The 24,992-nt window shown below is 47.2% G+C and overlaps 1 protein-coding gene across 7 annotated transcripts in view; it reads left to right on the forward strand.

The window, feature by feature from the left end:
* TRIO (trio Rho guanine nucleotide exchange factor) overlaps positions 1 to 24,992 on the forward strand; it is a 328,151-nt gene that overhangs the window by 271,169 nt on the left and 31,990 nt on the right. For 5 of the 7 annotated variants that reach the window (XM_037063020.1, XM_037063018.1, XM_037063019.1 and 2 more), the window contains 3 exons: positions 17,116 to 17,408; positions 18,802 to 18,972; positions 21,525 to 21,620. In XM_037063020.1, the coding sequence (XP_036918915.1) occupies positions 17,116 to 17,408; positions 18,802 to 18,972; positions 21,525 to 21,620 (560 nt within the window). Of the gene's footprint in view, positions 1 to 17,115; positions 17,409 to 18,801; positions 18,973 to 20,483; positions 21,354 to 21,524; positions 21,621 to 24,992 lie in introns of those variants that run through there. The other 2 variants (XM_037063022.1, XM_037063017.1) reach the window with 2 other exon arrangements.

Genomic DNA, 24,992 nt, shown 5'->3' on the forward strand with positions numbered 1-24,992 from the left:
CGGATCCATCACCTGACATTTCACTGAGTAAAGAGACCGCAGCTCTGCCTGGTGGAGGGGAGGAGAAACATCTGGCTCTCGCTGCGCCCTCAGAATTTCCTTGAGCTCCAATTAGAGTCACTGTGGTAGAATGTGATCCAGGGCCTCTGGATATTCCCCCATGTGAAACCCAACTGCACCGCAGAGCTGAGAGGCAGGCAGCGGGAGTGGCTGTCCAGCGGGAGAGGAGCAGCGGGCTGCCTGTGGCTGGGCCCTGGGGCTGTGCGTCCCTGCCTGCCGCTGTGGCAGTCCTAGCCTGCTGCTGAAGGCTTGTGGAGCCGCTATCTGATTTTGCTGAAAAGTGGCTCACTCTGGCTGCTCATAGGGTCAGAACCGGGAGGGATCAGAGCCTTCAGCCTCCAGTCCCCTCAGCACGCACCATGCCAAACGGCGTCGAGCCGGTCGACCCGCTGGACTCACTTTCCTCCGTCGGCTCAGCCTACCGCAGCAGTGGGCAGCCCGGCACCTGCAAGTACTGGATCCTCGACCTAGGTACCCGTGCTTCCTGCACACGCACCTCTGCCGCTGCCTTCCAGGTGGCTGCTGGGGCGGTTGCTGTGCGCGCCACTCTAAAATGTCGTGTGCTTTCGCCCTGGAGAGGGTTAGGTGCTGACCGAGTGGGAGAGGGGGCGGCGTGGGGAGGGGGCGTATTTTGTGGGGACCTCCAGGAACAGAAGGGGAAACGGGGGACGCTGCCCTGTGCAGTTGTGTGCTGATTGCTCGGTTGTGAGGCAGTCTCCTTATCTGGGGACAGACTGCTTCTGGTTACCCCTTTCTTCTCATAAACAGCATGTAAACAGTCTGAGGCCATCTGCGCTGCCAGTTGCCCTCTTCGGATTTTAGTTGCTCCTATGTCTGTTTCAGGTTTGGTTTTGTTTGGGACTTTTCAGATTATTCAAGAAAATTGCAGTGCCCTGCGTTTCTGTTTAGATTCTCTTGCTCCTTCCCTTAAGCACTGCAGCCGTATAATAAGGTACTGTGCAGTTATGTGGGGGAAGGGTCTCCGGGTAACCACCAGCGTATTTCCAGGGATGCGTGTGTTGCCAGCCTCTGGAGTTTTACCCAGAACTGGAACCCAGGCAAGAAAACACGGTTCATGCCAAGGAAATAAGCTTCCCTCCATTTGAGGAAAAGCAGTAGGATATAAAATAACGAAGTGGGGGAGGAATCACGGCAGGTCTGTGGGTCCCCAAGGCAGCTAACTCTCCAGCAGTAACCTTTGACATCTGGGCGAGCTGTGCAGTCGTTAAAATGAGTTTTACACAGGCCGTCTCCTGCAGACCTGCAGGGATGGCCCCTGCCAGAATTTCATTCCTGACCTGGTGCACTTTTAATGTTTGCCTGCACTCTCTGCCAGCCATTATTCACACGTGTCTCGGAAGTGGGAGCGAGAAGGAGCGGCCGTGGGGGTCTGGTGAAAGCTGGGCTGGCACAGTGGGTCCTGTGAGCTCAGTAGGGAGGGGCTGAGGAGGAGAACCCAGGAAAGAAGGGGGTCGAGGGAAAGGGGGGGCTCAGAAATGTCTCAGCCCGTGAGGGGAAGTGGCACTGTTCACATGTTTCTGCGTGAAGTACCAGAGGGAAACAACAAAATTACCTTCAACGGACGGGTCCTGAAGGGGATAAGTGTTGGCTGTGTTGGTATTAAATTTGCTGGTGTAAATGTTTTTGATAACATTTCCTGTATTTTTTGTTCACAAAGCTATCAAAAGTCACCGATCATAACATTTTTCATATTTATGCTCATTAAACTGCTCAAGAGCAACTTCCCCCTCTGGAGGTTCTAAAGCTGGGGCGCCCATTCCTGGCGCTGTGCGCTGGGAACCTCACGCTGGGCGGGCCAGGGCAGGCGCTCATGTGGTCTCTCCTGAAGGTAATAAGGGCCGTGCAGTGAAGGGAACAGCTGATCACACCGAAGGTCTGGTTCTAAATCAGCCACTCAGTAGCTGCTGGTCTCTAGTCAAGTACCTTATGTCTCTGAACTTACTTTCTTTGCCTGCAGAATGGGAATAACTGAAGAGCACCCCTGTCGGTATATTATAAACATCCCCAACAGTTCATCGGGAAGTAATGGATTTTAGCCCTGGTTCAGTTGATTTGAGTGTTGTCCCGTTATACCAAATGGTTATGGGTTCGATCCCTGGTCAGGGCACATACCCAGGTTGTGAGTTCAAACCCCAGTTGGGGCACAAAAGGGAGGCAAGTGATCAATGTTTCTCTCTCACATCAGTGTTCCTGTTTCTCTCTCTCTCTCTCTCTCTCTCTCTACCCCCCCCACCCCCACTCCTCCCACTTCCCCTCCCCTCCTTCCCTCCTTCTCTCCCTCCCTCCCTCCCTCCCTCTTTCTCTACAATCAATAAACATATCCTTGAGTGAGGATTAAAAAAAGAGTCAGAGGTTTTAAGAAAACATCATTTTTCTTATACAGGGAATTTTGAATCTTAGCAGTGTTTTGGTTCCCTAGGCGTTTTTCTGGAGAAGCACTATTAACTTGACGTTTAAACACTGGAGGATAGTTATGTTAGTATTTTTTGCTTTTTTCTAGATGTATTTTTGTTCTGGCAGTTCTCAGACTATAATGGAAACTGTAGGTGCTGTTACCCAAGCTGTCACCATCGTTTTAAGCTCATGCAGATTTGGAAAGAAATTGATGTCTTCTGGAATTTTCATGGGAAAATATCTCTTTACAGTAAAAGATAGATGAAAGAAAGCAAAACTCTAGTTTGATTTTTTTCCTGGAGAAATATGACTATCCCTTTCTTTCCAAACCTTCGTAGTGATTCCAAGACAATTTCCTAAATATCATATTATGTGAGGGGTATTTTAATACAGTCCAGTTCCACTTATTTAATTGGTTGGGGACAATATACATGCATCTTTTTGAAAATGAAAAAATGGCTTGGAGTAATATTCCAGAAATAAGTCCCAAAGTAACTGTAAAATGCCTGGTAAAATCAGAGAGAGGGTTTGCAAAGCCTCTCTTTCCCCCGCAAGCAGGCTGGGGGTCCTCTGTTGCAGTGCCGTGGGAACAGACTGGTTGTCTGCTTCTCCCACACTCACTGGGCGTCCTCCTTGGCCACATGGGCATCAGTCCTGCTTGGGATTGTCTGCATGGAAGCATGTTTGCATTTGTGGATGTTGCTGTTGCCCAGACCGTACACAGCCATGAGCCTCTGGAGTCCCTGCTAAATGATTGTTAGGACAAGAACTCAAGAGACAGGGGTGTCCAGAAGAACTACCAGTGATCTTTTTAAAGGGTCCCGGTGGGAGAATCCAGTTATACTGATATGACAGTGGAATACTGAATTTGTTCTCATTCTGAAATAAGTGTACCCTTCTATAAAACACATGGAATCCGCCCCAGCGCTGGACACAGTCCCCTGAACCCGGAAGAGTGTAAATGCTGCGATCTTCTTTGACATTAAACAGATCCGTATACAGAGAGCATGGACTCTGTGCCTTCTCATTCCTGAGCTCTCTCCAAGTCATCTTGGTTTTCAGTGAGGAGTGTGGATTTTCATCAGTGCAGTTTTTTAAATAAAGGGAAGTATTTCAAAGACTAAGTGTAGAAAGGCATTTCTTTGCTGAAAGATAGTATAGGCCCATTTACAAAGTATGCAAGAAAGTTACCAGCAGGGCCTGGTTCTTCTTGTATACTTTGGTTACTGCTGTTTTTTTTAAGGCTAAAAAGTTGAAATATTAAAAGTTTTTGAAGTTTTCATTTAAGAGCTTCAAATTTAAAAATAGGCTGCAGTGTTCCCTCGAAGTGCCCTAGAACCCTGGGGGTCCCGAGTTAGGTGCCTGTGGGGGAAACGACCCCTCCGGGGTTCCGGAATTCCTTCTCTTCTTCAGCTGTAGTCTCTCTTTGGTATGTGGCCCCTCTGAGTACCTCCCTGTAGCTAGGCTTCAGGGAAACACGAATTTATGGCTTTTTTACTCTGAAGAATTTCCTCCAGGTGCTGCAAGTTGGCCTCGGTGGTGAGTGAGCAAGTCTGTAAACCCAGCGCAGTCTTTGGGGTGCTGGGGAATGAGCTGTGGAGTCCGGGCATGGAGGCTCCCTCCACTTCCTCTTCCTCTTCCTGTCTCCAAGGGCTGGTGGGGGCAGGGGGCTGGGAAGAACCACAGCCCCAGTCATTTTTTAACTTCTCACATAAAACCTCACAAATGTGAACCAAGTAAATCTCCCCCAAATATGTTGTTTACCTGAAATTATATGCGATTTGTAAAAAAATAAAATAAAATTAGAAAATTCACAGACACATGCAGCCAGCAGAGGAGGAATTAACACCCATAGACAACCACAAATAATATTTGGACATGTGTTCTTCCGGTCTTATTGTATGTAAAGTAATGCATCTTTTATTTATACTTTTTAAATTTGACTAAAAGAAGTCATCTCAATCTTTTCTGTGGCGTATTTTCTCAAGTGCAAAGTTGGAGAAATTTCTAGTGTTGCATCATGTTAAAATTAATACCAATTCATGTCATCATGGAAATGGACCTACACCATGTGGGCGTGCCTAGAGTTACTCTCCTGTCCGAGGGTGCAGCCACCCGGGAACTTCTGGACCGAAGGCTGTAGCCCTGAGGCAACTCCCCTTCCTCTTTGTCTCCTAAAGCCGGATGAGTTACTGGAAGAAGTGGCCCAAAGGCCCCGTAGCCCTTGTGGAGTTGAGTAAGGAGTCTTTAATAACAAGAGCGGAAAGTGCTTATTATGAGAACTAAAAACTGGATGTTTTTCCCTTGTCTTTCTGCAGCTGGAAAGAAAGCCAACATACAGTGCTCACCCAGGTCATCCTCCCCACCGCCCTCACCCCCACCCCACTGGCCAGGCCAAGGCTATCTGGGTACTCCTGCATTGCTTCCCTCCCTCCCTCCCTGCCCTGGCAGTGCCCTTCTGTCACACGGGCACTAATTAAAGCCAAAGGCAGGATTTGTGCATTAATTGGCGTTCCGAGCAGAGGCGTTCTTTTCATTCCGTTTGTCTCTGTGCCTGCTTTGTTCCTGTCTGGAATCGCTCCAACCTCCTGCCCTCCTTCCTTCCTTCTCTCTGTAGTTGCTCAGCTGCCGCAAGAGCACCGCAATAGCACCGACTGGTGAAGAGTTCCTAAGGGTGGCTCACTGGTGAGGATGTGCAGGGTGTTCTTAGAGGCTGCCTTGTCCTGTACTCAGTCACCCTCTGGAGGCGCACTGCAGGTGGAGATTTCAGGTCCCAAAGCGGATCCACGAATAAACCCGCAGCAGTTGCTCTAACCCTCTTATTTCTGGGTTGGGTTTTTAGGGGTTTTTTGTTTGTTTATTTGTTTGTTTTTTTGGCTTTTGTTGTTTTAGCATGTGATCTCCTGGAAAGAGAGCAGGCAGTCCTCAAGAAATTACAAAATCATAATTTGAAAACTAAAATTCAGTGCCATTCAGTTCTTGTAGGGGACTAGGGGGCAGGATGTCATAAAATCAAATGTGGATGAGGTTATGAGATTGCAACCCTTACCCCCTGTGTTCTTGGAAGTGGACATGTCGGGCTTTTTGCCTTTTCAGCTGTGCGGTTAACATTTTAATCCCATGCTCAGTGTTCATGAGAGCAGCATTTGACTTTTGGTAGAGGTGCTACAAAAATACCCTTGTGAAAGGAATTCCTAATTGGTTAGGGCTTTTCATGTCTTTGTTTTTGAACCAAACCACCAGGGACCCTAGAATATAATGTTCTAGATATTTGCTTTGTGGTTTGGGGTGAGGGGGGATCATCCGGTTCCTGATTCTGCACAGCTGTAGCTCTTTCTAAACTAATACTCCATCCCTTGGGGCTGCAGCTTCGCTAACCTGCGGGTAGATGATGTGGAGAGTGATGCAGTTTGGCAAGCTCCCAGCAAAACATTCCAAGGCCAGGTTTGCTTCAGCTAGTGCTGTGTAAAAAGGAGTGCATGGCTGTATGATTGTGTGGCTCTATGAAAACCCAAGTTTGCGTGGTTTGTAGCGTGTTTTGGTTAGGTGCCTTCTTAGGCAATTCACGCATTTTCTAGATTGTAGGAAAAAGACTTTTGTGTGTTAGTATTCTGAATCTTGTCTTAATTTAAAATAATTAATTTATATATAAATGAAGAGAAAGCTGTCGCCACCTGAAATAAATCAGTCCTGTGGTTTAAATTGCCAACTGCAGGATGTTCTTTTACGTGGCAGGTCTTTGTCTTCCTTTAAAGCACTTCCAACTTTGCAAATCTATGTATCACCGCTAAAAAAAATCTGTGGTTTCTTCTTTAAGCAGGTTGCCTAAGTGACTTCATTTTTTCCCAATGAGTAATAAGAAGACGTTAATCAAAAGCATAAATATTCATCAGGAAGAACATAGTTCCAAATGTAAACCTCCTTCAAATAAGATTAGAACTTAAACGACTAACACTTCGTGTTTAATGTCAGGAGTAACTGTGTCCGCAGGTTAAATACTTGTGTTTCTTGGTGTCAGAACCTCAGGCAGAGTCCGATGGAGGGACTGTTGTGTGAGCATTCCGTGATTGCTTATTTCCCCTCAAATTCACTTTCTGTTCTTTCAAAGAATGATTATCTATTCAGAACAAGAACAAATACTGTATTGCCGTGGAAGTGACTTCCCAAATGAAGAAATTAAGAATCAAGAACACATTATTTTATCACAGAGCAACCTCATTATCCCTAAGTCAGCAGTATACTAAATGCTAAGTAATCTGATAAACACACAGGATTTGTGTTTTAGTCTTCCTTTGTGTAAGTGATATTAATCATTTGACTTCTTGGGAGCACAGAGGGTCTCAGCCTCTGTAAAAGGCAACTGAATAGAGGAAGCATTCAGAAGTTTTCTGGTTTCTGAGCCTTTACGCAGACCAGGGCCAAGATCAGCATGCCGCAGGATGTCATTAACCGCCTGCGCGGCGGGGCCCTGGGTGGCCCGTGGTCACACGCAGCGCCCTCTCCTGCAGAGCCTCTCCTCCTGCAGGGCCTCCGTGAAGCAGCCTGGACTGGGGCTCATACCTTTTATTTCATCCTGTGGGGGGATGGGGGGTGGAAGCAGGTAAGGTGTCAAGGCCTTCTTCACCCTCAAACTCTGCGCTCAGTGCTGTCGGGCCAGCCCTGGTCTTTTCCACTGCCCGGGACGGCATGTGGAGCAGTGCCATCGTGGGGCTGGGTGTGGGCAGTGGGGCCACTGACTGGCTAAAGGACCTCCCACATGAGGGCTGATGGGAAACCTCCTCTCACGAGTCAGATCCTTCTGGCCGGTGACACCGAAGAGCCCTGTGGCTCCTGCATTCGGAGCCCGAGGGCCGGGTTGGGAGGCGTCCGAAAGCTCTGGCAGACATTAATGCCTGCAGCGTGCAGGATCTGAGTGTGTGTTTCTGGTCTCATTAAGTTTTTTGGAAAGTTGTCTTTTCTTTCATCCAGCAAGCGTATCTTAAAACATCTGCTTTTATCCTTGTGTAAAAGTCAGAAATGAGCCGAGGTCTCCTCCCTGGGGACTTCTCTTCCTTTTGTGACAGCTTAGACTTTTGGTTACAGAAAAAGCCTGCTCTTCATCTCCCAAGAGCGGGGCTGTACCTCCCATAAAAAGCAGAGAAAATGGCCCTCCTGTTCGGAGAAGACAGGACTATAGGCTCAAAGCTGTCCCATAACAAAGCTAGTGTCTGGACTGAGGGGAGAAGGGTCGCACTGAAAGCAGGCTCCGACCTAAAGCAGAGTTTGAAAGAGGAGAACCTCCAGACAACAGTTGTGTTCTGTAACCATGTGGTTTTAACAGTGTGTGGATGTCTGCACCTGACAAGCCGCTGACGCAGGTGTGCGTGGTTCTCCCCGTCAACCCACCTGCCAGAAGGGCGGTCGGGCAGGCCGGTCCCACCCAGCAGTGCCCACAGGATGTCGCCTCAGCTTTGGCTTTGTTAGGGGCCAGTTTGCTTCTGGCTATAGCTGCCCTTGCCCAGCTTTCAGGTCACTAACCATGACATCTACCAAGGTCCTTTTTCTGGAAACCAACAGCCTGGTGGTAAATGGTCACCGGCCCCAGGTCCCCTGGTCCCCCGGGGCATCCCTGGTGCAGCAGATGAGGCAGGTCCTGTTTTTTTATTCAGGGCCTGGATAACTTATGTCAGCAGATTTGCATTAAATTCCTACAGTGATCGAAACTCAACCATTTTGTTTGTTATTCACTATCAATAATGACCCTGCTCATTATTTTATTCCGAGGTGCTTTCAGATCTGCACTTCAGCAGTATGCAATATGCCATTTATCTGATTGGCCAAGCCAAGGCTTATCCCATCTGCTTTCATTAAATTTCCTCCTTGGAAATGCAAGTGGTGAAATTCAAATGGAGAAGGACCTTTAAAATGAGATGGTTTTCTGACTACAAATTCTGACAGGTTAGCATTCCCCTCCCCTCACAAGAAGGAGTTTGAGAGGAAAAATGATGCTTGGAGTTTTGCCTTTGTTGACATAGCCACATTTTCCAATGATTCTGTAATGTTTTAACTGTTTTCAGAAACCACCGCAGGAACAAGCAGCACTCACAGCTTCCCTGAGAGTGAGAAGAGCGAACGTGTGCCCGTGCAGCCTCTGTCTGCACTTTCTGTTAGGTGGGCAGAGGTTGGAGGGCTCTCCCTCTCCTGCTCCCCCCTGGGTGGTGTGGAGGGGGCTGTTCCCTGTCAAAACACGGCTCCTCGGCCTAGAGCAGGGAAACTGCTGTGTGTACACCCAGCCCACACTCTGGCCTTCAACCCTCACAAAAAGGTAGAGCAATTGTTCCTAATTGAAGCCATTGTTTCTAATTGAGTCTGTTTTAATTAATGCCAGTGATTACATTGTGTTCTTATATTCAGGGGTCCCCAAGTGGGCTGCAAGTGAAGGCTCCCCTGTGAACCGTGGAGGGGGGGCAACATGAATGTGTAGGTCATTTATGTGAATTTTCTCAGGCAGCAGGGACCATGTGTTCTTCATTACAGTGTGAGAGCCGGGGGCGGCACTATGCTGGACCTCTGGTTGAATCTAGGGATTATTTTTTTTAAAGGGGGAAACTGATCTTTCTTCATCATGTTTTCTGTATTCACTTCGTATTGAAAGCAAACACAGAGTTCACATTTTTGCCTTTAAGGGACCCACTGTGAACTGTGTGACCAAATTGTGAAATTTTGTGAAATCTGCATCCAGTGTTTTCTTGCCACATTTTCAGCTATCATCCTGCAAACTAGTGCCCAGTGCCTCCGCCCAGCTTCTGACTTTTTTCAAAGGTTCTTTCCCTTGTCCACGTGAACGTGCATGGCAGAGTGTGGAGTAAAACCCTGGAACCCGAGAGCACCTGAAGCCAGGTGCGTGCAGAGAAGCAGCCATTCACTGAGGATGCAGCGCCAGGTCAAGCCTGTGTCTCAATCCCTGATGACCGTCCGTGTGCCCAGGAACCAGTAGCCACTGGGTTGTGCACAGAAAAGGAGTGAAACGTGGAACAGTAAGCTAGCGACAATGAAAAACTAGAAGTCAGTTGGGTTTTCAGACATTTATTAACAAATTGCATGTAGATTTAAATTTGGAAGAATAGTCTAGAAGGATCTGCTATATTACAAACCACCAAAGGCATGACCGTAGCTGGGCAGGTCAGTTTCCTGAAATTCCCCACTTGACACCCCAGCCTGGACTTGCTCATCACCCCCATCAATCACTGTACCCAGCGTGTGGAGGTGACGTGATCGCTGTAAAATTTAGACACAGTGTGGCCCTACAAATGCATCGTGAAGAATACTTTACAGATTACCTCGCTTTATATGTGATTTTCAAGAGGAATTCTAGAGTTTTGTGGTCCATTTGTTTTGTTGGTTTTTTTAAAATTCCAACAAAAGTTTACCTTGATCCCAAAAGCAAGGGATTAAAATCCAGTTTTAAAGCATAGATGAGAATCATTTACTCAAAATTTTGTTTTCGTTTTTTCAAACCAACCTAGGCAGCGGTCCTAAGCTAACAATTTACTTGCTCTTTACTTCATAAGTAATTTATTGATCTGATTTCCACATGTATATTTCAGCCTTCCTGATGTGGCTGAAGAATCTCCTAAATAAAAACATGGTTTGCTACATGGACTTCTTGAAAAGATAGAGATTTTAATAAGCCAGGTGCCCCTGATTAAATCCTGCCCCAGTCTGTTCTAACATAGTTTAATGGGATTACCTTCAGATTTTAGAAGCAACTACCCCAAAGTGTCCTTGAATTATCTTTCTCTTGCACATCGCAATAACTGATAAACACTTTTCTAAGTCCTTCCAGCCAGAGCTGTAAATGCACACTTTGCTTTGGAAGTGTGCCAAGCTCTGGATTGGGCTTACCACGGTCAGAGCATATATGTTAGGCCATCACTGCACCGCTCATGCGACCGGTATTTTCAAACACCTACAATGGACAGAAAGATGGAAACATCTTTCTTTAAAATGAACTCATTAAATCTGTTCTTGGAGACAGCGGAGGGGAATTTGAAAAGTGAGACAGCTGTTTATTGGCAAGTCTCCCAGTGTGGGCGGAATGCATGCGTCCATGTGGCGGCCGTGCCTCCTCCGATGTGCTGCGGGGTCAGCACTGGTCCCGCGTGCGTGCATTTGGCTGACGGCATGTGGTGTGGGGGGTGCCTGTCCCAGCAGATGTGCGGTGGCCAGGGGAGCACTGAGACACTGGCCATCCAAAGAGACCAGGCTTCACTGCCCCAACTGCTCTGTCTTCCTGCTGCCGGCCCTCGTCTCCCTGGGGCCTCTGTGCACATCTCCCAGCTCCACTTTGCCCTGCATTCTAACTTGTCTTTGGCTATTTCTTTTTCTCTGCAAAAATATGACTGTTGCTTCATGTTCCTGTTAGGCTATCAGTTTACAAAGACCATTTCTGTTCCTTGCCCCAGCAGCCTGGTCAGGAATCAGTCATTTCACAATCAGGAAATGAAGGCCTTGTAGAAGGCCCAGTACCTGGCCCACCACAGTGGGACTGGAACTTGGCCCTGTTGCTTTTGAATGACCATCAGTTTGTAAAGTGACCACTTTAAGGTGAAGGCAGGCTTTAAACTCCAGAGATCCAGCCTAAACACCCCACTGGAGCAAGCTGCTGAGGCTGTTGGGGGGAAGGGGGGGCCACCACAGAGCCTCCAAGGGCATGCACAGGTAGGTGTTGGTGGCCACATTCAAATTCAGAGGCTGGCGTTTGTAACTCGGCGCACAGCCATCCTCAGGAATCCGGGTTTTACTCTAGAACAAGAGCAGACATCTTTAAGTCTTCACCATTCCAAAAATGAGGGGAGGGTTAAAATGAAACCCGATCCTTCTTAGTCTGCATCTAGCAGGATATGGACTCTTTTCCTTTTCTTCTTACATTTTTTTAAAAGTGCTTTATTAATCACAGATGTCTCAAATTTACAGTCTGGGAATAGCAAGCGATTTCTCCTCTCGCAGCAGTTTTAGTGGTGTGTGTGTGCATGTGTGTGCGTGCACGTGTGTGTATTCCATGGTGGAATTCTCTCCCGTGTGGGGGTCAGGGCTCCAGCTTCACCCTCCTTTCTTTAGCTTTTTCATTATTTTAAGGAGAAATCTGGCATGGACTTTGTGTGAACTCTGACTTCAGCCAAGAAGCCGTCTTCTTGGGGTTGTTTTCCTCCTTGAAATAAGGAGAGGTCAGCTTACTGACTTTTCTCTCTCAGGGCTTCAGGCAGATCACAAATGACTTTCTCACACACGCCTGAACATCTTTTTAAATGGCCGTGATGTTCTGACTGTATCTCTTTATGCTTTGTTTATCTCAAAAGTTATCCCAAAATTTCCTTTGTCCCCTTCAGAAGGGACAAGTTATTTTGGAAAAAGAAGTAACAGCGGTTCATTCATCCTTCATGCATCTAAAAATGGCTTTGAGTGTGTCTGAGCGTGCTGGGCCTGTGACTACAAAAGTGACCGAAGCAAAGCGCCGTGTCCTGGGTACTCGCAGTTTGCATGCATACAGTGTAGTTAAGATCTGGAAGGCCAGGGAGGCCAGGAGGACGGTGCCTCGACTGCCCTACATTTGTAAATAGTGCTTGGCTGTTTGTAAATCTCATTCATTCCCATGACTTCGTGTGATCCTGTTGCAGCCATGTGAGATGGGGAAACTCAGATGCCAGCATTTCGGCGTGGGGTCATGGCCGCTGAGTGGGAGAGCCAGCACAGACTCAGACCCTTGACAAGTCTGGAGTTCCCTGACATCCTTAATCGGTCTTCCATCTGGACCTTGAATCGGGAGCTTCCCCAAGGCGAAAGGAGGAAAGCTCACTCCCAAACAAAGCATGGCATGAGCTGCAGGCGTTCTTACAGAGGTGAAAGTTCATGTGCTGAAAGCACAGCACTGAGTGTTAGGTTTTTTCCCCAAGAGTATGGAAGTTGAGGGGAATGTGAGAGAGTGACAGATGAGTTTTCCATTCTGTTTCTCAGACAGTTCGTTCCTGTACTCTATTTCTGCCCGCATGCCCACGCCACACATGGTGGGTGATGTTCCTCCGGTACATGCCACCCTCACCGAGGGGCATCTAGCCTGGCTCTGTCTTGCAAGAAAGTGTTGTATAGTATAGGCCATTACAAGAATAGCCTTGAGCTATTCTGAATTACTGTTCGTAAGGACTAACTCACAAACTTGGAACTTGGCTAAAAATAAATGTACTTGTAGCTCATCTCAGCCCTGATGGGGGTGTGCTCCACAGCAGGAGGTCTCTGTGCACATGAGGCCTGAGTCATCAGGGAGGACGTGGAGGCCATCGACTCGCTCAACCGCCCCATCGTCATTCATTCCACATGCACCCGTTAGGCCCCAGGTTGTGCCACACAGCCTGCTGGCAGCAGGACAGGTGGCCGTCCACAGAGCAGACCCAGCACCCTCCATGGTGAAGCCTGGAGTCAAGGTCACGGCCAGCTTCCTGCCTTGATGGTTACCCAGCCGGGAAGGAGCTGTCCTGTAATGGTTATATAGAGCTCTGGCCACAGGCTCTCTGCCCGAGGACCACTCCTGCCATTGGCCCGAGCTGTCCACAGTCCCATTAGGAGCAGAAGCACAAGATCTTGGGGGGGAAGGGGCCCCCGAGCAGGACTTAGGGCCCCAGCAGGCTCTGCAGACATGGTGCATTCGGCCGCCAGGAGCTGCTCTGGGGAAGTCACCAGCTGCAGACAGTAATTTAAGCTCTTCCCAAGGAGACTTCCTGAAGCTGGTTGCTTACTGTGTGATTTACACTCTCCCTTAATGCCCGTAACGTGGGAAACTCGCTCCCACTGGATGTCGTCAGGACCTGTTCATTGAACTTCAAATCTGCAAGAGAGCGGTTGGGCTCACGAGCAAGGTCTGTTCTTCAGGTAACTAAAAGTAACAGCAGGCACTTTATTTCATCCTATTTATGATTGTCTTTAAATAACTTTTAAGTTTTTCAAACTCCTGATTTATGCATTACATCACAATCCAGTTAGGAGTATACAAATGGACTATTATAATCCATTGATTTTGGAAAAAAGGAGTTTTCGTATTGAAAAGAAAGAAATAAAATGCAATTTGTTGGTTTTTCAGAGAATGCCAAAAACATAAAGGATGGAACATTACTGTTAAGAACAAAGTGGAAGAGGAGTCATTTGCCTGTTTTGCTTTTGGTTATTTTTTTTTTCATTCATCACGAGAATCGTAACAAATTTATCAGGTCTGCATGGGACAAAATATCTGATGATCCTAGAGACAGATGATGAAGTTTCTCCTCTGCATGTTCATACTTCTGAAACAAAACAGTTTTTCAAGATATAATTTAAAAATCGACAGAAATTTCCTTTTGAGTTTACAATTGCAGCTAGCATTTTTTTTTTAGGTCAGAAATATTCCAGTTCCATAAAATCCTGTCACTTAAGCGATTTGACAAGACGCAGCTCAGGGAGAGACGTGCTGCTGCCTTCCGAGCATCAGTCCGTCTGGAGCATCCTGAGCTCGGACTGGCAGCGCTGCCCCTTCCGGGCTCTGAGGTGGCCCGTTCACGGCCATGTTTGTAATGCTCAACACGCCACGTGAGGAGATCTCTTTCAGACCTGCTTTCCGAAGTGCAAAGAACCAAATCCTATACGGCTAAACCCAGGGACAGAAGCTAGGAAACAACGTCTCTAATTTCTTTTTCTTTAGAACCAGTAGGTACAACCACTGGCTCCTTTCCCAGGCAAGGATAGAATGTCCTAAGAATGTCCTAGCAGGTCCCCAAAGCGTCACCGATTGACTGCAGCACTTGTATGCTGTCTGCTGAGGCCTTCTGGGTCTGCTGGCCGGTGGAGAGGTTTGTACCTTCGGGGGTGAGGGGTGCCCTGCCCACCCCTCTCACCCCATCCAAGAGCCCTCTCACTTTTCTGTAACCCTGAAAGTGTTAGTGGACAGAGAGACTCTCCGAATTCCTGGTAGGTATCCTCTTTGCACTTAACATTCATGTTGTGTGCTGCATTGCTCCCACGCCAAATGCCCCCAGCTTCTCATGTTTGGGCACAGGAATATACGTGAAGTTCATTTGCTGACCTAGGTGGTGTTCCCCATTACTTCTGATGTCTGGGTATTCTGCTTATGAGTGTTAAGACCTGTAATTGGTTTGGTTTTGTTAAAGTCTATGGTCTCAGTCTTTCTCCTGCCTGCCCCGGTTCCTGCCAGGCACCGCGGACTTCCCTCAGTGACACCCAGTCCCAGCTCCGCCTGCCCAGGGTGGAGCCCCATCTCCACTGTGTACCACCCTCCTAGGTCCTTGTCCTGTGCAGTTATTCAGCTGAGGGCATATACACTGAAGTGCCTGTCCGTAAACTGTGGGCTGTGATTCAGCGTGCTCTGTTCCTTTAGGCTGGAGGTTTCTGGTGTTTCCTTTGGGTACTTAATAAGCACATATTGTAGGTGAGGCCTGAGGCATACATCAAGTAACAAACAGACGAGGCCCCTGCCCTCATGGAGCTTACTTTCTTTTTCCCCCCTGGGCATCAGGCTCAGCTCAGGCAAAGGCTGGCTTCAGTGCCGCCTCCTTCACAAAGCCCTCTGTGATCACTCCAGCCAGTTCCCTACAGTGTGGAGACTCGCTTATAGCTTGTGCCCATTTTTGCCTGTATGATAGTTATGCAATTCCAGAAGACACTATGTGGTGAACCCCATGAGTGAAGGAAGTAGGTTTTATTTATCTCTGCCCAGTGGCAAGTACAGGGCTCGGCTCTGAGTCACAGCGTATTAAATGACTCTGCATATGTCACTGTGTCTTGCTAGTAGTACTTTAAAAAAACTTTACTTGAATAAATTATCATCTGCTACATGGATTACCCAAACCTTCCTCTTCTTTGGTCCTTCCTGTGGTCACCAAGAGTTTCAAAGGCGAGGGACTGTGTCTCCTTCGTTTGCCTTTTCTCGGTCCCTGAGACTGTCCCTCGGAAGTACTTACTTGGTGACTGTCGCCTCAGTGGTGGCATTCTTTTCTGCCTCACGCAGATGGTACTTGAGGAACATAATACTAATGTGGAAATGTTTTAGTAGTAACTCATTTAAAAATAAATAAAATTTAAAATGTGTATAAAAACATATAGGGGGAAGATTATTACTCTTCAACAGAATGCTATTTTGACTAGTTTTGAACCGCAGTTGGCCCCTGAGAAATCTAGATTTTTTAAGATGAGAGATCCTGCTTAAAATGCTGTGTCTGTTTACGGAAGATTATACCCTCTTCCCGCGGGAGGCTTGGGCCAGGAAGGCACTGGGACAGCAATTAGACGGGCATCCGCTGTCTGTCCCGGCGTCTGGAGCATGAGTGGGAAGCTGCCCTTGACTCTCACTGGAATGGCAGGATTGGGAGGAATTAACGCCCTTTCTTTCTGCCTGCGTCGCACAATGGTGTATGGTGCCAACAGAGCTAATGTAGCTAGTACAGGTGTCCGCGTGAAAGGATCTTTCAGTGATTTGTTTTAGTTTATTGTGAAGACTTCAAAAGATTCAGAAAGTAGCAAGTATAGTGAATGAGCTCCTTCCTCACGCCATTTCCTAAAGTAGAGTGTTCATTCCACTTCACTGTGGTGAAGTCCCAGATTTGAGCCCTTGGGAAAGGGCCAGGGTCCAATTGGTGGACCCAGGTTTTCAATTTGTGAATTAATGTATGCCTCACACATAACTCTGTGGGTCTGTTGCGTGTCGGCTGTAACCTAAGTTTTTATATCTCCTTTGTCCTCCTGAAAAATGATCAACTCAGGGTTGTCTGTATTTAATTTTTAAGATCCAATAAGAAGATTGGATGTATTTTCTGTACAGCATTTTGGTTGAGGAAGAACTTCTCCTCCTCACATATTTCTTTTAAAAGTGTGTTGTTGTTTTGTTAATTGTTGCTGGTATGTACTCTGACATGTGAAGTAATTTTGCTGAGGCTGAAAACAAAGATGTACACATCTGTGTGGTTTCAGAGTCTGGCTGTGAACAAGGGGTCGTGACTGGATCTCCCAGTACACCCATCAGCTTTGCCACGGCCACTGTGTGCCTTTGACACTGAACTCGCCAGAAGGTTGCCATCTGTCACAAAGTCTGATTTACACACACACACACACACAAATACATTCATTTGTGTATTTGTACTTTTATTCACTAGGAGTGAATCAGACTAGTAACATTTACCCATCAGGATTAGTTTTTAATTTCCTATAAGTTCTTCTTTAAACCATTCTTTCTTAGTTTTCATTTATCAAGAAAACAGGTATAATTAAACACTCTGTCTGCCAGTGTATGGCATTTTAAGTGATATTGACAGTTTAAATCTGTGATAATAGTATTGGATCAGACAGTTGGGGTTTCTTGGAGGGGGCAGAACATCTTGAGTAAAAGTATCTCTAGCATAACTCAAGCTTGGTAAACATCTGGAAAGTGTGCGTCTGAGGGACGGGCCTTCTTTTGTGGTGTTTCTACTCGGTAGGGTGAGCCAGTGGGTACAGCACTCGGCCGTCCGCTCGATCTCCCCATTCACTCCGTGCTGCTGAGGCTTGTGGGCCAAATGGCTCCTCCTGGACGTTTGGAAGCGTTGGTGGGCCACGCAGTTACTCTTGCTGTCTCTGTCTTCCCTTCAGACTCGCTGTCCGTCTCCAGTAACGATGCCAGCCCGCCTGCCTCCGTGGCCTCCCTTCAACCCCACATGATGGGGGCCCAGAGCTCCCCAGGCCCCAAGCGCCCAGGCAACACTCTGCGCAAGTGGCTGACGAGCCCAGTGCGGCGGCTGAGCAGCGGCAAGGCTGACGGGCACGTGAAGAAGCTGGCGCACAAGCACAAGAAGAGCAGGGAGGTCCGCAAGAGCGCGGACGCCGGCTCGCAGAAGGACTCGGACGACAGCGCGGCCACTCCGCAGGACGAGACCGTCGAAGAGGTCAGAACCCCGGGTGGAGGCGTGGCTGCTGGTCTGGTGACAGCTCTCCCTTGCTTCTGTGTTCTGTGTGTGCCCGGAGGTGTCAGGGGGCCCACTCCCCTCCCAGTGTGGAGACAAGTTCCAGGAAGAGCTGCGTCCATGTCAGCAGGGTCATGAACAAATCAGAGCACCATGACCCTCCCTCCCAAAGCCTGGGCACCCCGGGCCTGCTCCAGAGCAAGTGGGTGCCGTGCTGCCGCAGCCCTTCCCCTCCCCATTCAACTAGGGGTGAGGTCAGGAGGTGCCCACCAGTCCTGGCCTGTGCTGCCGAAGATTTAAGCAGTCACAAAGACTGAGTGAAGTTAGCAGTAACCCCTGGGAGCAGCACAGTGCAGGGAAAGCACCAGTTTCAGACGTGGAAGGACTAGAGCAGTGTGCGCGTCCTCCAGTTGCCTCCACCTGCCCCCATATTCTCACATCTGTCCTGAATAGGAAACGCCCAGTTAATTGGCTTTGCTGACCCAGTGGTAAACGCCGGGTTGTTCCCATGTCACCAAAGACAAATGTGCATCGGTCAGCCAAGGATTGTTTTTCCATTTCCTTTTGTGGGGAACAAGGGAGCTTTAAATTACATATTAAACAAAATTCTTTCCTTGGGCCTTTTGGCCCAAGTTGGACCAAAAGCCCTGGTGGTGTCTGTGAGGGGCCCACGGAGTTTTTCTCTGGGCCCACCAGGATAGCTCATAGACTCAAAAAGAAGAAGGCAGACGGAGAGAAAAGACGAGCTCTGTATCATTTAATTTATTTTGCAGATACGGGTTTTCTGCTCCCTTTGGTCCTGGGCAGGCTCTGCCCGGGTTTGCATTGGAATGTGTGCTTCATTTTACCCCGTTGTTTCTAATCCGTGCCCCCTTAACAGAAATAGTACTGACATTTTTTCTTAAGAATAGAGGAATATTTATTTGATAATTCAGATTCTTAAAAATGCACCTTGGATTGCATTTTTATACCATTATTATTTCCATGAATTTTGTTCTAGCAAGATACCGAAAGTGAAGCGAGCCTGGGCCAAAGGACCTGAGTCACCGTGAGGGTTATGGTTCAAATTTCTGAACGTTTTTTTTCCTTCTTGAAGATGAGATGATGTGTTCAAAGCCTAACGGGTACCATTGGCAGCCCCTTCAAAAGGCACACTCAGTGGCCCTTCTCTCGTCCAAGTTGGCAAGCAAGGTGGCTGGGTTGCAGGAAGGGATTCGAAGTTAACCGCCAGGGTTGGAAAGAGCTTGTTTCTGTGATCCATCGAGTTTCTCTCCAGGCCGTGTTTTTCCAGTTAACCCTTCAGGGCTCGTTTCTGTCCGCTGACACTGGCAATCAGGGCCTAGAGTATAACGAGCAAATGTTGATGCAATTTCAGAGGGGCCGCAACGAGGGCCTGAGCAGTGGCACGCTCTCCAAGTCCTCGTCCTCGGGCATGCAGAGCTGTGGAGAAGAAGAAGGGGAGGAGGGGGCCGACGCCGTGCCTCTGCCCCCGCCCATGGCCATCCAGCAGCACAGCCTGCTCCAGCCAGACTCCCAGGACGACAAGGTAGGCGGCTGGGCTGCCCACGGGAGGGGAGGGCCCTGCAGTAGCTGCCCTGCTCCAGCCTCCTTGCAGGACATAGGTGACTCCGGGGCTGTGCAGGGGCAGCTGGGAAACGTGCTGCTTTTCCAGGCAGATTCTGCTGGGTTTGACCCCGAAATCTTTGTGGATGACAGAGTCCAATTAGACTAAGTGTGCAGTTTCTCATACATGTGCATTTATATAAATATGTTCAATGCATTTTTAATGGTGCCACAGTGATTGCTACTTTAAAAATAATCATTTGTTTTACTATCCTGACCAGGGTCCCCGAGAGAGCAGAGTTACTCGTAGTCTGCATGACTGTGTCCTCGCTGAGCATTAGGCCTTCTTGTTCTCCCCGCTAGGTGTTGTTGCACAGGGGTGTTGGGCTCAGATGAAATGGTGTTGCTGTCCACTTCCTCTGTCCCTCGTGCCAAGGAACCAGGGCGGCAGTGGACTGTGGGGGTAGGCGTCCAGGGACCGGAATCAGTTCAGAAACTGCTCCTTGGGTCAGTGCAGAGGCTTCAGGCCAAGTCAGTCTTTTCTTGCTGTTTCTTAGAGTTCTTACATAATCTATAATTATTTAATATATCCCGATTATAGAACCCTAAAGCATCAAAAAGGAAGCCTGGTGGCTGGCTTGCGTGGCCTCTCGCATCCTGGCCCATTATGCTCCTCCAAATTGTCAGGTGTTGAAAACCGTGCTGTGAAGTCATTACTGGTGATTTTTATTTTTTAATTTTTTGGCAATAACTAAGTTTTAGGAGTAAAACAGATATCTGCATCAGTTTTCCCCATTTTCCTTTACTGGCTTCCCCCTTAGTGCTATCACGATCTCTTGCCAAATTGCCTGTTTTATGGCTGGGGGTCAGCCAGGGCCCAGTGATTGACAGCTGACGAGGCAGATTGCACAGGGGTCCAACCTAAGGCAGATACTTCTCCAGCGCCTTTGCTGTGGAACTTTCCTCCTCCTCCCTTTATGGCGCTCAGTACACATTCGGGGAGCTGCAGGTCTTGGCGGAAGGATGTAGCTCGGGTTTGCGTCTGAAGTTTGGGGCATACCCTGTGCCGTTGCGGGTGGGTGGGACCTGAGATGAGAGAGGACCTCAGCCCAAACTGCCCACGGTGGACTCAGCAGGCAGCGGGGCTGTGTCGTTTCTCTAACCATTCCGAAGCTGGTGTGTAGTGTTTGAAACTATCCCATTCTTTAAAAGCAGAAAACTAAAATTTCTTACATTTGGATGGGTAGACAAAAGTGAGGTGTTAAGCCTGGTTGTTTACCAAATAAGAGTATTTTTCTCCACTTAAACTGGGGATCACATTGTATTCTTCTGTTTGCTAAAATCGTTTATTGGTTAGTGTGTTATCTCACTAGGTATTATCAACAGCAATTCTTCCTTTACAAAAATTTATAGTAATGTTCCCAGAGGGCATATGATCTTGTGACTAATATTTTGTTTTGTTCTGTTTTCTCTTTTTGTAAACTTCCGCTGCAGCATTATGTTGATTTGTGTTCCATGTCTGTTTTGGCTCAGTTTCCTTACCTCTCCATTTGAATTTTTTCCTTGTTTTCTTCGCCTCATACTCCAGATTTCATTAGACCAAGCCAACATTCGTTTTGCAAAGTGCACACCTGAGTCCACATATGTAACAGCCTCGTTGTAAATGCATAAACCCGTATCTGTCTGCTGTGAGAAGCGCATCATTAGGACAGCTAGCTGTGTGTTGCATGCGTCTCCGCTGTCCTTAATATGAAGCGAGGTTCATATTACGCCCCCTTCTAGTTTCCAGTCAGTGAACAGCGCAAGTAATCTGCAAACACACCCTGTTTGCTAATTACTGAACTTGAACTCAGTAGCCCTTCCCCCAGATCCTTAACTGTCACCCCTGTACGCCCTGATTCTAGCCGTAAACGGCATCTGATAGCTTGTGCGGCCACAGATCTTCTGTACTCTGCACTAATCATTGGGGAAGTGGATGGCACAGAAAATGGTGAGCTCGTCCCCCCTCCTCCCTGTCTGGTCAGTGCACCCTGGTTCCTTTTCCTTCTCATTTCTTTCTTTTAACCCCACAAGCACAGTGAAGCCATTTTTAGTAGCTTGTTTTGTTGCCTGGTTATTGAAGGATTCACTCATTAGACCTTAACCCTTTCATGCTCCCATCGATCAGACCCTATATTTTTTCCTCCTCTGCCAATAGCCTAGCCAGCAGCTGGCAGACGCTATAGTTAGAATTTCCCCATGCCCAGTCACCTCTCTGAGAAACATTATGATGTTACATGACTGCGGATTAAAAACAGACATTGTCTGCTTTCCACATGTCTCCGAGACAGGTTTTATTTAATATTTCATGTCAGAATATTGTAAATTTAAAAGGATGACTTTAAATAAATGCAAACAAAGACAAACCTGTGGTCTTTTTGTCTGGAATTACTTTTTAAAAAGCTTGAGCTTGCAGGAGAATTTACTGTCTGTCCAGTGACTAACATGAGGCGTTCCCCTCCCCCCTCCCTTTCTCTTTCTTAACTTCTTCCATAGGCTTCTTCTCGGCTCTTAGTCCGCCCCACCAGCTCCGAAACTCCGAGTGCAGCCGAGCTTGTGAGTGCAATTGAGGAACTCGTGAAAAGCAAGATGGTAAGGCTCCCCAGAGGAAGTCTGAGGTTTGGAAGCTGCTCCGAGGTGCTGCTGCAGATGGATGTGCCCTTGGCCCTGTGTTGCTCTGAGCTACAGAAGGAATCTGATGTCCTGCTCAGTTTGGGGTCCCTAAGACCATCCGCAGGTTCACTAGTTCACTTAAAGGACTCAGAACTTTAGAAAAGCCACAGTTGCACTATATTACATGAAAGGACACAGATTAAAATCAGCCAGGAAAGATATGTGGAACAGGGCCCAGGAAGCTGCCCATTGTCCTCACCCAGTGGAGTCGGTGTGGACAGTGCCAACATCCCCTAGTGACAATGTCCAGCATTATGTACAGAGTATTGCCAACCAGGGGCACTTACCTGAGTGCTGGTATTCAGACATTTATGGGGGCTGAGTCACATTTACATGATTGACTGCTTGCATGGCTCACCTTTGACCCCTGCCCCTCCAGAGATCAAGATAGTACATGGCTCAAAGCCCCCACCAAAATTACATTGTTAACATACCCATCTTGACCCAAAGCCCCCAAGTAGAGGTACCTCCCAAGAGCCAAGGTTGATCCTTTCCTTCACCTACATTGTCTCCAGTGTCAGCACCCTCGTAACACATGTGGTCAGTTCCAGTCTTGTCTAAGGATGTGGCCAGAGTCAGTGGTTACTGACGTAAGCTGACACTTTTCCTTTTCTGTCTCCCGGACCTTTCATTTGGATTTACAGTGCGAGAGAGAAAGGTCCGTGATGGTTACGTGTGAACCTGATTTCTCAGTGACTTCTGCAGTGTTGGTTGGTCCACACAGATTGCTTTATTAAACAGCCAAAATCAGGTGTTGATTCTTTGAAGTTAGACAGGTATGCATTGCTTCTCATTCCGACATTTCTGTGTTTCTTCAGTTTTCCTAACTATGAAGTGGAAAAATCACTAATGGTAATAACAACTTTTTATACTAGTATATTATCCTACCCCTGTAAAGTTACTTAACATCTTTTAAAAGTCACCTCTCCCAAACTAAAAGCCCCCAACCGCTTCCACCAGTCCGGTCTGCAGAGATCACCACTTCAAACCATTTGACATGTTTCCCTCACGGTGCAGACGTACATGCTGCATGTATGCACCTGCCTTTTCTTTCAAAATGGATCCAGTCACTCTTTAAGATTCTCAACTTAATACATCTTAAGGATCTTCTCATGTCAGTACCTATAGATTTATCTCAGTCCTTTTACAAGCTGTGTAATATTCTATTGATGGATGTAGTGATAATACCACCAAGGGCTTATTCTAAACTAGGTGCTGTTCTAAGTGCCAAGCATGTTTTAATTTAAATACTCCCCACAACAGCATTATTAAGTAGGCACACACGGCTGTTATCCCATTTTACAGATGTGAAAACTGAGGCACACAGAATGTTTAAAAATGTGGCCAGCTAATAAGGGACAGAGACATGATTACACTATAATTTGTTTAAATAAATTTCATACTAATATATATTAAGTTGCTTTTTCAGTTTTTTACTATTATTAGCACCCACGCTTGTTGCATCTGTGGTTACTCACATATCTGCAGGACGGGTCTTTAGCACTGGAGTTGCTGCATCACTTCTTTAAAATTAGAAATATATCTTCCTTCAGTCAGTGTGGTAGGTACCATCTACATCATTCCATCTTCTCCCACTCCTAACCAGCTTCTAATGAAACTAGTTAACTAGGACAAATGGGAATTATATCAAGGAAACTTCAGATGGACACTATTGCCCTGCCATACCTGGAACTCCCCCCTCGGGTAGCCATGCTGTCTTCTGAAAAGCGTGCCCTGGGCTCTGAACTTCGACAAGGAGGGCTGCTAGGAGTTGGCAGATAACTCAAGAACTTGACTCCACTGGTCAGGAATTTGGGATCGTGTTGGTGTGAATTGAGTTAAAGCACATCCTGGCTGTCTCAGTGACAGAAGTTGATTAATGATCCAAACAAAGGATGCTTAAATTGTGCTCAGTGAGTTTCAAGCATCCTTAAACATTTTAAAAACACACATTTATCACATCAATTATATATAACCATTAAAATCAGTCTTGTCTATGAAGTGAAATAGTAAACCCAAGGAATGCTGTATGGCAACATTTTGTCAACTTTCTAGCCATTATTCTACACATTTAAATTGCATTCCATTTTAAGTGGTCTGAGATTCACTTGTGATTAATTTAGATAGACTTCCAAATGGAGAGCAGTCCTATGGCTTGTCTCTTTCAGCTCGCTCTTGTTTATTCCCCCTTTCCACTTCTACTCATGTATGTCTCTTCCTAACACAAAGTTATTAGTGTTGGGGAAAGGGCGTAGGTTTTCGAGTCAGGTACACCAGGGTTCAGACTCTCCCACTAGGGCTGCAGCCTTCGAACTTGTCCTTCCGCGGTAAACTGGAGATGACGAGGTGCAGCTTGTTTGGTTTCTAAAAGGGTTCTGTCGTGTGGGCATTCACACCTGCCTTTCCTTCCCCGCTGCAGAACCACGCTCAGGTTTGTGTGCTGGCCTCACCCCTTCTTCATCCTCCATAGAATGGAATCTACATTCTGCCTCTTTTTCTGGTCCAAGTGAAACATAATTGATATCTTGTCACTAACTCTGTAATGACAAACAGGAACTGCTGTTTGTCCATACAGACTCTACGGAATCATTTACTGTTCTTCCCCCATTCTGGTCCCTGTGACTCGTGAGTTACTCCTGCTTGTCTCATGCGCTGTAGACCCTTAGTCATCACGTTCTTCTTCCTGTGGGGAATCTGCAGGCCGGAGGGCCTTCATGGCAGGATTTGAAGACTGGCCAGTTTATGCATCAAAAGCTGTGAGTGAATGGATCGGACTGGGGAGGAGAAGGAGGAAAGTGCTCAACCGTTACGTGATCACGGACATGAACTTCTTAACCCAAAAACCCGAGGATTCAATCCAACAAATCAGAAACCTCCTGTTCCCTGGGGTTTACTCCTCTCTCTTATCTCCATGTTCCCGATCCAACCAGCATTCGAAGACGGTATATCTTTCCTGGGCATCTATGATACAGCAACAGCAATGGATAGCCACAGTGGGGGCTGTTTGAACTTGACTTTGGGGTTTTTTTCTTTGCATTAATCTAAATATAAAGAAAGATACAAGAAAGAATGACAATGAAGTAAACATATAACTCAAGGTAGTAGAATAACAAAATAAAGCAAAGAAGAATGAATTCATAGAGATAAAAACAAATTACTGAGTTAGAAAACAGAAAAATAGCCCTGGCTGGCATAGCTCAGTGGATTGAGCGCGGGCCTGTGAACCAGACGATCGCGGTTCGATTCCCAGTCAGGGCACATGCCTGGGTTGCAAACCGGTTCCTTGCAGGC

Source organism: Sturnira hondurensis, unplaced genomic scaffold (assembly GCF_014824575.4).
Source record: "Sturnira hondurensis isolate 20B ecotype Veracruz unplaced genomic scaffold, ASM1482457v3 Scaffold0014384, whole genome shotgun sequence".
In the NCBI taxonomy this organism is placed as follows: domain Eukaryota; kingdom Metazoa; phylum Chordata; class Mammalia; order Chiroptera; family Phyllostomidae; genus Sturnira; species Sturnira hondurensis.